Source organism: Arvicanthis niloticus, chromosome 2 (assembly GCF_011762505.2).
Source record: "Arvicanthis niloticus isolate mArvNil1 chromosome 2, mArvNil1.pat.X, whole genome shotgun sequence".
NCBI classification, from domain to species: domain Eukaryota; kingdom Metazoa; phylum Chordata; class Mammalia; order Rodentia; family Muridae; genus Arvicanthis; species Arvicanthis niloticus.
In genome coordinates this window covers 147,528,426-147,543,246 of record NC_047659.1, presented here as the reverse complement: position 1 = coordinate 147,543,246, position 14,821 = coordinate 147,528,426, and the positions used below count along the sequence as shown (strand labels likewise).

Genomic DNA, 14,821 nt, shown 5'->3' with positions numbered 1-14,821 from the left:
CCTCTACCTCCCAAGTGCTGAGGTTATAGTTGTGAGCCACCATGTGTGCCTTACAAATTCTTCACTTTAGACACTGTGTCACCAGCTCTAAGATGATTCTGTTTTAGAGAGTCCAGTTATCTTGAAATCTGCCTCTGTCTCCAAAGTCCTAGGATTATAGGTATGAGCCACCATGGCAGTTTATGTGGTGCTGGTATCGGAACCCAGGATTCTGTGCCTGCTTGGCAGCACTCACTCCAGCTGAGATGCATTCCTGCTCAAGCTTTGTTTGTTTTGTTTAGAAAGAGAAATTTGTTCAGTATACTGCTAGGGACAGTGGGCACTGAAGTACTGCCTGCTTGGTTTTGTTTTTTGTTGTTTTTCTTTCCGTTTATATATGACAGACACAGAAAAGTTAAAAAGAAATATATATATATATATATATATATATATATATATATATATATACACACACACACCACACACACACACTTATTTTTTGTTTTTAGCTTAACCTTGAGATGCAGGAAGCAGAAGTTGGGAGAACTGGGAGGCATGGAGAAGACTGTGATTATGACTGGGCTTTTGCCATTCTTTGAAATGGACAGAGCAGCAAGCAAAAATTCCAGTGAGGACAGAGAGGGTTTGAACAGTTTTTGATGCTAAATCAACCTTGAATTCCCGGAGTAAACCCATCTGGTTGCAAGATGTTACTCTTTTTCTGTATTGTTGTATTCAACTGTATGTTTTGTTTAAATTCTTTGTCTATATTCACAGACATATTGGCCTGTAACAACACAATTAGGAACTCTACAGTATAGCAACAAGGTAGAATATTCCAAACTCATAGAGGAAAGTTTTACCAGTGCAGACCAGCTGGGGCCAGCCTTATACAACACTACAAGACTGCAGAGCCAGTGCTTTCTCTTACCTGCACACCAAGGATAGCCTCTGGCAGCAGGAAGACACCAGACAGTGCCTACATGCTCCTTCCTTCCTTCTTATCTTCCTTCCTTCCTTTTCTCTAGTTACTGTTTTGGAACAATAGACCAGGTTCATTTCAAACTCTGGATCTTCTTGCCTCAGCCTCAGAAGTGCTGGTATTGCAGAATGACCATTTTGTCTGGTTTTCATCTTCTTGAGACAGAGTCTGCTAAACCCAGACTTGCCCCCACTCACTATGTAGTTGAGGACAACCTTGTACTCCTGATTTTCTTGGCTCTGTCTCTTAAGCACTGAGCTTAAAGGCATGTACTTGTGTGAGCTACTGTTCACAGCTGTGTTTTGTGCTTCTCAATGAGGTTTTCTTTGTAACCTAGGCTGGCCTCAAATCAGGATGCTCCTGCCTCTGAATGATTACTAGGGTTACATTCTATCCAACCTGTAGGCCAAATCATAATGGCTTATAAATAATTACCTTTATAGAAAAAGGAAGGTTTTAAATTTCTATGTCAAGAAGGAAGAGGGGAAAAAAGCAAAATTTAAAGAAAGTAGCAGAAGAGAAGTAAAGGTGTCATGAAATAGAAAGCAGACACACAGAGCACAGAAAAAAAGAACAGAGAGATGGCTCAGTAGGCAGGAGAGCTTGAGCACAAACGTGGGCCCTGCCTGTGTTTGAGTTTTAATCACGTGTGGTAGGTCACAGACATAGAAGTAACTGCCCTAAAGGAAAAGGTTTATTACACTCACTGACCCCAGAGATAGAAGGCAGGCCTCGCCATGCAGAAACACACTGGGAAGGAAGCACCAGCACTTGGGAAGCAGCCGGAGGGAAGGAAATAGAGGCAAGAACTGTGGTTTCTGTGGGAAGAACCAGGTAAGAGAGGGTAGGGACAATTGATTCTCTGGCACCTGCCCTAAGGATCTCGGGCAGGCAGCAGTGGTCCTAGGTGTGGAGTTGTGCAGAGGAGGGTAGGGGTGAGAGCATTGCTGTACTCACTGCTGCGAGCAAATGCTTGGTGAGAACGTGGAAGGGCTTGTTCTGGGTTACAATTCAAGTGTGCAAGCATCACAGAGAGGGAGGCATGGCTGGAAGCTTGAGGAGGCAGCTAATCACATTGTACCTGCTGTCAGGAAGCAGTGATGAGTGCAGACGCTCAGCTGCGCTTGGTCTTCCTGTGCAGTCTGGATGCCTAGCCTGTGGAATGAATGGTGCTACAAACATTTAAGGAAACCCAATTTAGATAAACCTTCACGGGCGTACCCAGAGGCTTTTTGGCAATTATATATACCATCAAATTGACAATATCAGCCATTGCAGGTGGTCCTTTACTTTAGGGAATGGCCACACCTGCAAGTAGCTGTCCCTCGGTGGTCCCCTATATCAAAGCTTCAGATACAGAAATTAGAGGCCAGGGTTGATAGAGGAGGGGGACTTGATCCAGGCTGACACTGTGTAAGTTGTTCAGATTTGCTGCAGTAGAGACGATGACAGTGCTTCAGGCAGCAGTGAAGGATACAGGATGCTGAATAGGAAATCTACTCACAAGAAAAGTCCTGCACCCTCCTCCTCGCCAAGCACAAAAGGTCGCATGAGTTGAATTGTAAACTTTTGGAAAGCTGCTTAGCCAGCAGTCTATGGCACACCCCCTTTCTTGGGTGTGCAACAGAGACAAGGGGTTGCTGTCCACCAAGGAACACATGAAGGGTCATTTCAGCACCACTGCTCACTGGGCTCAGATGGATCTGCAGGAACGGACATGCCGTGATTCGGTTGCACAGCGGTAAATCACTATGCTGCGACAAGCAAGAATGGACTGACTGCACTCCCCAGACTGATGTTGACTGAATCCAGCGAGTCTGGAGCAGATGACTCCACAGACACAAGTCAGAGAATAGCAAAACGAAAGAGTAGGTTAGCCTCAGGGCTGGCTCTGGTTGACTTGACAGGACCCTCTGAGTACGCTGCAGGTGGTTCTTAAGATATGGACACTTCCGGGAGGGCAGTGAGCGGGATGTAAAGTGAATAATTAAAAAGAGATATGTACACTTTACATAAGATTAAAATCGTCTGAAGGCCAGACAAGATGGCTCAGCAAGTGAAGGCACTTACCACCAAGCTTGACTACCCGAGTTTGATCCCCTGAGCCCATATGGTAGAAGGTAAGAACGACCACAAACTGTCATCTGACTTCCATATATGCAACCCCCAAACGTGTAAATAAATATAACAAATGTTTAAAATTTTTCTGAAAACAATTTGAGTGTCTTCATATTTTCTTCTTTTAATACAAAAGGTACATATATAACTGGAAAATGAGCATAACTTTTTGGATCCGTTAATGAGATGCATTACAAGGGCAGTGCTTTGGAAACTGTCACTCAGTGAAGAAACACACACAGGCCCATTCATGGTCGATGATTCTGGAAGTGCCCACTGACTTTTCTGTCTGCATGTAGCAAACCTGTCTATCCCGTGTCTGCCTCACTGGTGGTTCTCTGCACTCTTGACAGTAATGAAGAGGTTCTTGAGTGACCACTTGTGGGGTCTATAGCTAGAGGGGTATTGTTGATGTCTGAAGGTGGCATCTTGTGGCTTGGCAACAGTAAAAATACGAAGCTAAACTACATGTCGCAAAAGGACAAGCAATTGTTCACTGGTCATATAGACAGTTTCAGAGGATGCTTTCTATTCACAAGTGTTGTAGTCTCAAGGTGTACAATGTTGCAGAGTTCTTCTGCTGTTTTGTGGTGGGCGTGGCCTGCATTTTCTGATAAGCTCGAGGGACTCTCAGTGCTGAGAGGCAGCTGAGGTCTCTACATAGCCCACCCTGGCTTCAATCTCTCCACCCTTCTAATTCAGCCTTTCCAGTGCTAGGGTTGCACTGATACCACCGTCCAGTATGGAAGTGTAGGGTTAAGTGGAGCATCCCCCTGTCATCTATGTCCACTCTGGGCAAAGCCTGTCACAAAGAGGGGATCACCGGTATATCTGGACTGAGTTGTTCTTCTAAGGAAAGAAATTTTTTATAGCTGGGCGTAGTGGTGCACGCCTTTATTCCTAGCACTTGGGAGGAAGAAGCAGGCAGATCTCTTGGGAGTTTGAGGGCAGCGTGGTCTACAGAGAAAGTTCCAGGATAGCCTGAGCTACATTGTGAGACCCTGTCTCCAAAAAAGAAAAAAAGCTTTCCATTTCTATTTACAAGTATTTATTTAACATGTATTCTGAATTATGTACTTAAATATAAATATGCAATTAAAACATTTAAAAATGTTTACAGATCTCATCCTTCCACCTTCTCCCACCTTTGCCCTGTCTCCTGAATAAACCTCCTCCCCCTTGGAAAAAAATTGTTTTACAGATTTTTATTTGTCATGAAAAAGAATGTCGATTGAATTTTACCAAATAATTTCTGATATTTTCAAGGTGATTACAGTTTTATTCTTAATTACTAACATGATGAATTTCACTGGTCATTTTCTCACAATGAGCAAACCTTTATTTCTTTCCTCTTTTTTTTTTTTTTTTAAATAATGTTCTGTACCTCCTTCCTCCATGCCCCTTTTAGGCCATAGTCTCATGATTTTTACTTGTCCCATTTAAATTTTTAAATGTATTTTCATTTACCTGTATGAATGTTTGCTTGCCTCTACACATGTGCACCGTATCCCTGCATGGTGCTCACAGACAAGGAGGGCATCTGATTCTCTGGAACTGGAATTGCAGCCAATCGTGAACTACTTGGGTCTTCGGCAACAAGTGCTCTTAAGCACTGAGCATTTCTCCAGCCCCTACAATTTAAAAAATTCAGCATTTTATTTTTATAAATGCGGTGGGGATGGTGGTAATATCTACGGAGGCCAGAAGGGGGTGTTGGCTCACATGTGGCTCGAGCTATAGGTGGCTGTGAGCTGCCCACTATGTGTGCTAAGAACCAAACTAGGTCCTCTATGTGGATAGTGTGTCCTCTTAACTACTGAGCCGTCCCAGCAGTCACTCTGTAGACCAGGCTGGACTCAAATTCAGAGATCCTCCTACCCCTGTCTCCCAAGTGCTGGGGTTAAAAGCATGCTCGACCACATGCTTTAATCTTTGTGTTTATAGGAGAATAGAAAGTGTGGATACAACCCCAAGACATCTTTAAAGAAAACGTTGTAGCAACTTGGCTCCTTGTGCTCCTTGGCACAGCAGATGGAAACAGGGTCTGCCTCTCAGGAGTTGTTTTGTGAGACCCACTGAAGCATTTCTGTGGGAAAAAAAAAGTAAGCAACGTGGATGTCCAATACCATCATCTCTGATAAGTTACAGATTATTCAAACACTTAGGATGTGTGTTACAATGATGGCGTCAAAGTGAGCTCACATATGCTGCATATGATATTCCATCCAGTGTACATATGATCTCAGGTCTCTAAGTACACATGGTGTTCATACAAGGAAAAGAGACCCGAAAGAAACCAGATCAATGGCCATAGTGACTGGTCTCATTCTCTAGGCCGTGATGAATCTCCCTCCCAACTCCTGTCCCAGTTCCTGCCTGTAGACCAGCTTGCTTTATACACACACTCAAAGTAAATAAATCTTTAAAAAATATTTTTGTTTTGTTTTTGTTGTTTGTTCTTCAAGATGGTATTTCTCTATGTAGCTCTGACTGTCCTGGAACTTTCTCTTTAGACCAGACTGGCCTCAAACTCAAAGAAATCCACCTGCCTCTGCCTCCTGGGTGCTGGGATTAAAGACCTGCACCAGCATGGCCTTACTAAGAACTTACATCTTAAGGAAAATGAAATCTTGGGGGAGAGTGTACTCAGCTTTCTGTAGGAACTCAGTATCCTTTTTAGAAACACAGAAACCAGGAGTGTGTACAGTAGCTCTGGGGAATGACCTGCTGTAGTGTCTCAGGGCCTGGCTTACAGGCCCAGTGTAAACTCAGGGCCTCTCCAGGTCTAGAGCAGAGTGCTCACTGTTCACCTGCTGGAAGCACACCCTAGATACCTAGAATCGCAGGAGACTTGAGAATGAAAGACTGTCACATAAGCATGGGGCTCCCTATGACTTAAAGAGGGTCTCCTACACACTATCAGGCCTGTGCATACCTGGGTGCTCTCAGGGCTGTTCTCTGTGTTCTTCAGTTCCAACACCACACTGTGGCTGTGACCTCAGAAGAAGGATGGCACTGGGGACACTGAGGAGTCCCCTGCACTTTTGAAGTTGATTGTATCCACGTAGTAGAGATGACAGTGAAGTGTCCTTGCTACAGTGTGCTGTCCAGTTGTCAGGACAGAACTATATTAAACCATTTGGTTATTCTTTTCTTTCTAGCTTTTGGGCTTATGTCATGCTTGAATGCTGTTTTTGGTTTGTGTTCGTTTGTTTGCTTTTTGGAGGGTTTTGTTTTTTGTTTGTTTTCTGTTTTTTTTTTTCTTTTTTTCTTTTTTGCCCTGGCTGTCGTGCAACTTACTCTATAGACCAGAATTCACAAAGATCCATATGTCTCTGTCCTCCAAGTGCTGGGATTCCAGGTCTCTACCACCACCGCCCAGCTTGAATTCTAGTTTTTCTTATCTTCCTCTCCAGGGTAGTATCTGATGCACCCTTGCCAAACACGCTTTGGTGTCCAGTGGGATCATGGGAAAGGGAAGCTCTGAACAGGGTAAAGATAGCTGTGTAGGGTGACTTGTTCCCATAGCAAGCTGCTGACTCAGTGAAGTTCCTGACCTGTCCTCAGCAGAGTCCTGAGGTTGTCTGTTTTGTGGGAGGCTCCGGAGAGCTGTGTAGCCACCTCCCTCTGTACTCTGATGAGTGGGTAGATCTTCTGTTTGGAGGTGGAATGAAGTGGTTGGTCATGTGGGGTCAGGTGCTAATGTCCCTTCTACTGTCTTTCAGTGAACGAATTCACGGTGATCAGGAAGAAGTTCAAGTGCCCCTACTGCAGCTTCTCAGCCATGCACCAGTGCATCCTTAAACGACACATGCGCTCACATACCGGAGAACGGCCCTACCCTTGTGAGATCTGTGGCAAGAAGTTCACTAGGAGAGAGCACATGAAGCGACACACTCTGGTGAGTGCAGGCGCCAGTGTATGAAGGTACATGATAAAATGGTCTCCCGTGTCCTGACAGGCAGGTCAGGAGCAGAGTGTAGAATACCCAGGACACCCCAATCCTCCCACCCCAATAATAGGTGCCTTGCAGAAGGGAATGTGGGCCAGAACAGAGAGAGCTGCTCCCCACCCCATTACTGTGCCTCTCCTCAGGGGCTCCAAGCCTGTCTGAGTCTGAGTGCAGAGAGCGATGGCGTATTGCTTGCTGTCTGCTTGCTGGCCTCCTCAGCCACTGCAGAGTGCACACTGCTATCTACACTCTGGCCTGGCTGTTTGCATCCCTACTCTTGTGCCTGGTTCTTAGTACCTAACAGGCTGTTTTTAAGTAGCAGGTGTTGAAGGATGAATTTGTCTGGCCAAGAAATGACAGAAAGAAAAAGTTGTCCAGAAACAGGCAAGATACATCACCAAAGTCAGGCAGGCACAGGCAGCTTACGACAGGCAAGGGTCAAGGAATTAGAGCATGAAAAATGAATCAGGGTTTGGGGAGGGGCACATTTAGAGGAAGATGGAGTTGGGGGGTCTTGGGTTTCAGCAGTCATCTTCCCCGGAAGAGCTGCCTGCCTGCTGTGCCACTCCTTAGTTCACTGACCCCGATTGCAGGCCTGTAGGGTATCCCTGCAGGGGCTTATCCAAATAGGGACCTCTGACATTCCTGCCTGACTTGCTGTGAGCAGACCCCCAGCCCCTGCCCCAACCTCAGTTCCTAGAGTTCTGTGTACTCATAGCTGCTTGAAGTCTTGGAGCTGGTTTTAGATCTTTTTGCTAAGGAGACCAGGGATGTAGCTCAGTCAGTAGAGTGCTTGCCCAGCAAGCATGAAGCCCTGAATTCAATCCCTAGCACCGCGCGACGGTATATTTCTGTGATACCGACACTTGGGAAATGGAGCAAAGAGTATCGTACCGGAAGTTCAAGACGTTCAGTTGGCTCAGTGGATGAGGTTGACTGCCACCAAGCTTGACAGCCTGGGTTTAATCCCCAGCACCCACACGGTTGGAAGGAGAAAACAGACTTTTTTCCACAGGTTGTCCTCTGTGTGGACAAGTATGATGTTGAGGGACACACACACACAGAGTAATTTTTTAAAAAGTTCAAGGTCACCCTCAGTTACTAGCAGATTCAAGACCAGCCTGTGATACATATGACCTTGTCTCAAAAAGAGAAACAAAATAACTTTTCACTAGTTCTGTGTTTGTTTTTGCTGAGTTGACAGAGATTGTTTTACAGACTGAGGTAAAACTTAAGTGGGATGTTGTCACCTCCGCACAGATTTTCCTATTCAGAGAATACTGGTCTTGTTTTTCAGCTTGTAGGTAATGAAAAGTCTGCATTTTCTTAACCGAAACCACATTCACCCTTGTTTTGAGTTTGAATCACTCTGCCTGCCCTTCACATGGGGTAGTTGTCCCCACTTCAGGAACTGAAGCAGTCATTCCCACTTCACAGTGTCACCTCATTTTGGAGGAGGATGCAGGAGGATGATAAGTTCTAAGCCAGCCTGTGTACCACACTCAGAATCAGCTACATAGTAAGATCTTGTATTTAATGATGATGATGATGCCACCTATGTCAAGGCTCACATGGGGAAAGGATCTATATAGTTTAGTTTCCTTGGGGTGCCTGTCTTTGAAAAAGTAGAGCCCTCTGCACCAGAGGCAGCTCTGTAGCCCAAACCACTATATTCACCCTGACTTTTTCTTGGCAAGGAAAAGCCCTTCCAAGCCCCTCCAGAGGTAGAGACACAGTGCTGAGGGCCACTCTGTACATTGCCAGGGATCAGGAAGGCATGGGTAGTATTCTAAACACCATTGTCAAGGGGCATGGCTGCAGATTGCACAGTGCCTGGCATGCTTCTCTTGTGCTTCTTCCCAGCATGTCAGTTAGGATGTTAGTTCTCCTCAGTCAGCTCTGAGGAGAGGCTCCCTGAAACATCTTGGTCATCTCTGAGCACCATAGTACAGCCAGCCAGTAGTCCATACGGTAGTCCCCAGGCTACAGGAAGCTTGGTAGTACCAGACTCCTAGGCCTGCTCCTGTCTAATCAACACCAGTCTAACTTGGTCTAAGTTTTGTTCTTCTGTGGTAGAGAAAGGGGGAAACTCTGGGCTTAAAATGGCAAACAAGGACTTGGGGGGATGTGTAGCTCAGTTGGCAGAGTATTTGCCCAATATGCAGGAACCGCTGGGTTTGAGCCCTAGCACCCCATAAAACCCAGCATGGTAAAACATACCTGCAATTGCAGAATTACAGAGGCTGAAACAAGGGTATAGAGAAATTCAGGCCGGTTTGAGAGAGGGAGAGAAACACGTAAGCCAAAGAAACCAAAAAGTGTCCTGTGTGCCAAGTTATTAGAGGTCTCACTTCTAGAATCAAGCTTCCAGGGAAGCTTGTGGGGCTAGCACCCCAGCTTCAAGGGCCACCAGGTCCCCCTAGTGACAACCCTTTCCAAGTCATGCTGTGGGCTTCCCAGGTTTTTCTCAGTTGGTGGATATCTGAGATTTAACTCAGAGTTCTGCAGAAGGCAACTCTGCCTGCAAGAAAGGTGTATTCAAGAGAGAGGAGGCTGGGTGTTCCACAAGATCTTTGGAACTGGAAGCTTGGGAAGCCCAGGATGGGAGGTTAGCATTCAAGGCCTAGACAGGAACACAGTGCCACCTTGTGGTCAGATCTTTGTGAGTGGAGGAGCCCTTGCTGTCATGTTTATAGTTGGAGAACTGGCAGATTCAGAATAGTGGGAACAAGTTATAATCACCTCTTTAGCTGTGTGCAGCCTGTTCTCCAGCAGGTCCTGGTGGCAGCATATGCAGGAAGGAAGAGAACCTAGAGTCTGGGGAAGCTTCTAGCCAAGGGTGTTGACCTGAAACCAGTCCGCCTAGGACTGCCTGGCCAGGGACAGTTATGGTCTCCTCTGGGTTCCTTCGGCTTCCATTTTGAAGCTTAGGGTCAGGTCTTATATACAAGGAGGTACAGTGAGGCTGGCCAGGCTGAGAATTCCTATGGGCACTCCACAAATCCCATCTCTAGGAAGGCATTTCTGCACAGGCTAACTTTCTACAGAGTACACTGGTTCCTATGCACACTTCCTCAGGCCCAGGCCTCCTAGTTCTCCTCCAGGCACTCCAGACTTTTGTGTTTTGTACACTCAAGGCCCCTCTACTGAATACTATGTCCTCCTGATAAGTACTACAATGGGTAAGACACTGACTGCTACTGTCCCTCCCTGGCTGCCATATTTCCTCTGCTGACCCTAATTGCTCATCTCTGTCCTTGCCTTTCAGTTGAGGCACAGGACTGAAGGACTTGCCCCTTTTCATGGAAGCAGTGTGCATAGCAGCCAGGCTGGCCTTCAGCTCCACTGCCCTGCTGTCAGGCTCCAGTCCGTTTCCCACCCATCATCTCTTAGGACTCCACGCTGACCCCTTTACCTCTACTCCTCACCTGTCGCTCCCATGCGGCCCAAGCCCACCACGCTAGACTGGGCTTCCCTGAATCAGATCCCACTTGCAGCTTCCAACCACAGCTGTGTATGGGTGCCCTGTCCCATGCACCCAGGTGAACAGTGTTGCATTTATTAGCTCTGTACCACCCGAGTTGCCAGGCCAGCTCCTCTGCCTGTACAGGGTTAATGTTAGCTGGGCTCCAGAGCTGCTCTAGGGCTGACAGGAGCCTCTCAGCTTGCCCTGCATGGAAGTTTGAAGGAAGAGTGCTTCAGGCAGAGGGAGTAATATGACCAAGTGAGAATTGTACCATTGAGTGAGATATGATATGGTGATACAGATATGCTGGGATATGGCCCAGTTTGTAGCTAGTGGCATGACACCGTTTCCCCTGGTGCCTGTAGCATCCCCAACATGATTTGCTGCCTCTAGTGATATTGCCCATGTGGGCTCCAGATAGATCTGTTCCCTTCAGTCCCTGTCAGGGGCTGTCCCTCTTGTGTCTCTCATGACCTAACAAAGACTGTCCTCCTCCCCCCAGTACTTCACCCCTCCACTGACTGCTCTGTCCCTCCAGGTCCACAGCAAGGACAAGAAGTACGTGTGCAAAGTGTGCAGCCGTGTGTTCATGTCTGCAGCCAGCGTGGGCATTAAGCACGGCTCTCGTCGCCATGGTGTGTGTGCAGACTGTGCTGGCCGGGGTGTGGGCACACCACTGGACCATGGTGGAGGTGGTGAGGGCTCCCCTGAGGCACTGTTTGCTGGTGAAGGGCCATACCTGGAGGACCCAGATGATCCACGAGGGGAAGTTGAGGAGGAGCTGGGTGAGGATGAGGATGAGGATGTGGCCAAATGGAAGGACGACGTGGGTTTGGCACATGAGGATGCACTGCTGGGGGATGACAAGGATGATGAGGATTCCCCACGGGGGCCTCACAGCCCCTCTGGGGAGCCTGATAAAGACTTTGCCTGGATCTCCTAGGGGCTCTGCTCTAGTGGGCAGGGTGAGTGGTGGCTGAATCGCTTTGTCCACCTGTGTGTGTGTCTTAGTGGATCTTTACTTACCCAGGAGCAGGGCCATGCTTACTCCTTGAAGCTCTTCCTACAGGCCCTCCTTCGTGCTATACCCCTCCCCATTGCACTGGTCCTGTGAGCTAAAAGTTGGGTGTGACTCCAATGACTGGGGAGCACCAGGACTGAACGTGAAGTGAGGGGTACAGTGTGGGTTTAAGAAAAGGGAGAATGCATGCTCCCACCTGTCCAGGTATTAATGGAATTCCCAGCAGGTGTCTAGATGTATGGGCAGGGCGGCACCAAGGCCTGGGCATGCTTCCTCAGGGTATCAAAGGAGCCCTTTGCTGTGAACCTGGCTAGGGATGCAAGATGACTCAGTGTACAGGTCGGGGTCAACACTGGTTACAGTCATGAGGGAAGTCCCCCAGACTGCAGGCCTGAGTAGGTGTTGAGTTTTGCATAAACACAAACTGCTCCATCGACAGCACTGCTCAATCTCCTTCTATTCCCCCCTCCCCAAGCAGTCAGGTTATGGGCTATGGCCCTGTGTCATTCTGTCCTCTTGGTTTTTGCTGCCCCATGGCAGCTGAGGGAACCTAGTGGGCAAAAAGCCCTGCAACCCTGTTACCTCCAGGCTTTGGTGCTTAACACAAAATGGCTGCAGATGCCTCTCTGGAAGCCCTAGGCTCCAGGTGCTATCTCTGTGGGAAGCAGCTACCTAACTGGCAGGCCAAGGAGGAATGCTGTCTGTTCAAGAGGGGACCTGTGGCCAGATACTTTCCACTTCAGGGTTGAGTTGCAAAGGCCACAGCTCTTTGTTCTGTGTGCACTTTGTTGGAGAGCCCCATTGTGCATGCTGAGTTCTGCCCGCGCTTTTGCCGATCCCTCCTCGGACCAGATAGAGCTCGGCTCTTGCCTTTGTTGCTGCTAACACGGGGTGGGCGTTCCTAGCTGCAGTGTGCTGCTGTGCCTCTCTGCCTAGGAACCACATTTTAAAGAAGTCAGAGACATTTTGAGGTGGTTACCATAGATTACTTTGTTTCAAATTGTTTTTCTTACTCGATGGGACTCTACTGGAATAGTTTCCTTTAACTCTTCACACCAAGCCGTCTTGCTGTGTTTCTGAAGGCTCTCACTTGTTCTGAGAAGGGTGGGCTTCATTTCCATGGCTCTGAGGCCCAGAGAGACAGCTGTCTGTTTACTGGCAGGGTAGACATAGATACTGCAGTCTGTCCTCCTCTTGAGGCCGTTTCTGACAAACTATCAAGACATTCCGTCCCCCACCCACCTCAGCTCCCGAAGACCCACTGCAGTGGTGATCAGGGAGCACTCTGGTGAGTGCTGGCGGACGGACCCCACCCTGTGCAAGGGCTCTCAAGGCCACTGAGTGTTAGGGCCAACTAGAGAATTCTGGTTTCCCTTTCTCAGAAACTCAAATAGCTTTTATACTTTTTTTTTTTTAAACTGGCACATCTGCTCTCTTTGGTAAGTAAGGAGACACCCCATAAAACTGTAATTTAGGTCCCAATGGTTGTACAGAGCATGTCATTTGGTGACACTCCTCAAGTACTAGCTGACCACACTACGGAGGGTGCTGGTCTGGTCCTACAGAAGGAAGCAATCATAGCTTCTATTGTTTTAAACAAAACAACGGGTAGACCAGGACTCTTGTATACAAAGTGTGTAGGAACAGCTGCCTGGGAAGCGGTGTGTCCCCCACTCACCACCCTCTGCTGAGGCAGGCCGCTCTGGAGTACATTTCCATCTACGATGACATAGCTAGACCTCATTTTACCAACAAAACTCCAGGCTGAGACTCTCTAGCCTTGCCAGGACCCATCGAGAGCTCCTAGACTTTGAAATTTACTATTTCTCCCTCTTTTAAGATGCCTTTTCTAAAAACACTTTCTTATAAAATGCATTTGGAAACTAGATCTTTGCTACCACTGTCTCTGGGTTTTTGTATCAGTCCCAGCTCCTCAGGCTGTCCTGCCCGGGATGCAGGACCCCTGGCCCACCTCCCAAGGCGCCTGTGCCTGACTCAGGATGTCTTGCTCTGACTGGCTCCCCTTCCAGACTGCCTTTTCTGGCCTTTCTGGGGTTCCCGGTCGGTGCCACAGGGCACTTCCTTAAAACCAGTACTGTACCAGAAAACTGAGGGTCCCAGTTCTGGTCCCACCACCTTCCAAGTGTTTGCCATGTGGCAGGCTTTGTTCTGGCTCAGTTTCCAATTGGAAAGTGGAATTCTAGAGATCCAGATGAACATATCCATCTCAGGAGGCATGGAGGGAAAAGATGTATGTATTGAAGTTTTTTTTTTTTTTTAAATGTGACTTTTTTTAAATCAATGTTCAAACTAATAAATATTTTTTTATGAAGAAGAAAAATGTGTAGATTACATTTCACATTTTGTATTTTTTTTTGAACGTGTGTGTGTGTCTGTATTCTGGTGTTTGTGACACCAAAGTGGAAAATATAGCCTGTGGCGTGGGTGCTGTGAAGTTGAGATGAGACAGTGACGTGACCTGGGTGTAGGCCTCTGGATCCCGACCAGTTTGTGTATTTGGACTCTGAGTTTTGGGGACCAGGACACTGCGAGGATGGGGGGACCTGACCCAAAAGACACAGATATGCTTCCAATTTTGCACATCTTCCTTTAAAAACAGGCAACAGAACAAAACCTGAGAAAATGCAAAACTGGAACTTTTTGCAATATTATGAACGATAACCTTACTTTGGCTCATTCTATGACATGTACAACTCCTAAGAAAGCCATACTCAACGGTGGTGGTGGTTTTAGACCCTATTGTGATTTGTATGTGGCTCGTTTAGAATCACTTGTAGTGAGGGTGCTGTGTGTGCTTTTCTTAAATATTTATTTTTTTCAACATGCTTTCAATCTGTCAACAAAAAGGAAAAAAAAGGCAATGTTTGAAGATTGTTGATTTTTTTTCTGGGGATAATCTATATTATATTGACTTTATATTAATTATTATAAAACTGTGTTTGTACTGAAGATGTGTTCAGTATTTGTGGGAGGTTTGTCATAATCACTTGGTGGGGTTCACTTCTCTGTTGTCCTGCTCTCTCTAGCCACAGACAGGTAAGGATTACCTTCTCTAGTGGCTCTTGCGATTTGTCTGCCTAGGTGTGCTCCAGGTTGCCTGTGGGTTTCCTTTCTGTGACGGGATTTAGTGTAGACATTCTTGCAAAACGGTCACTTTAAATAAAATGGGAAACTGCTGCTCCATGCAGATGCCTCCTGTGTGGTTTGAATACAGTACCTTCCTTGGATTTCACGTTGGGTGGAGGCAGCTGCCAACTCTTTTGCTTATCATTCAATCCCCAC

At 47.0% G+C, this 14,821-nt stretch overlaps 1 protein-coding gene across 2 annotated transcripts in view; it reads left to right on the top strand.

The window, feature by feature from the left end:
• Zbtb46 (zinc finger and BTB domain containing 46) overlaps positions 1 to 14,724 on the top strand; it is a 69,610-nt gene extending 54,886 nt beyond the window's left edge. For both annotated transcript variants that reach the window (XM_034493834.1, XM_076930424.1), the window contains exons 4-5: positions 6,805 to 6,980; positions 11,036 to 14,724. In XM_034493834.1, the coding sequence (XP_034349725.1) occupies positions 6,805 to 6,980; positions 11,036 to 11,440 (581 nt within the window). In that variant the 3' untranslated portion in view covers positions 11,441 to 14,724. The remainder of the gene's footprint in view (positions 1 to 6,804; positions 6,981 to 11,035) is intronic.
• Positions 14,725 to 14,821: the final 97 nt, after the last annotated feature.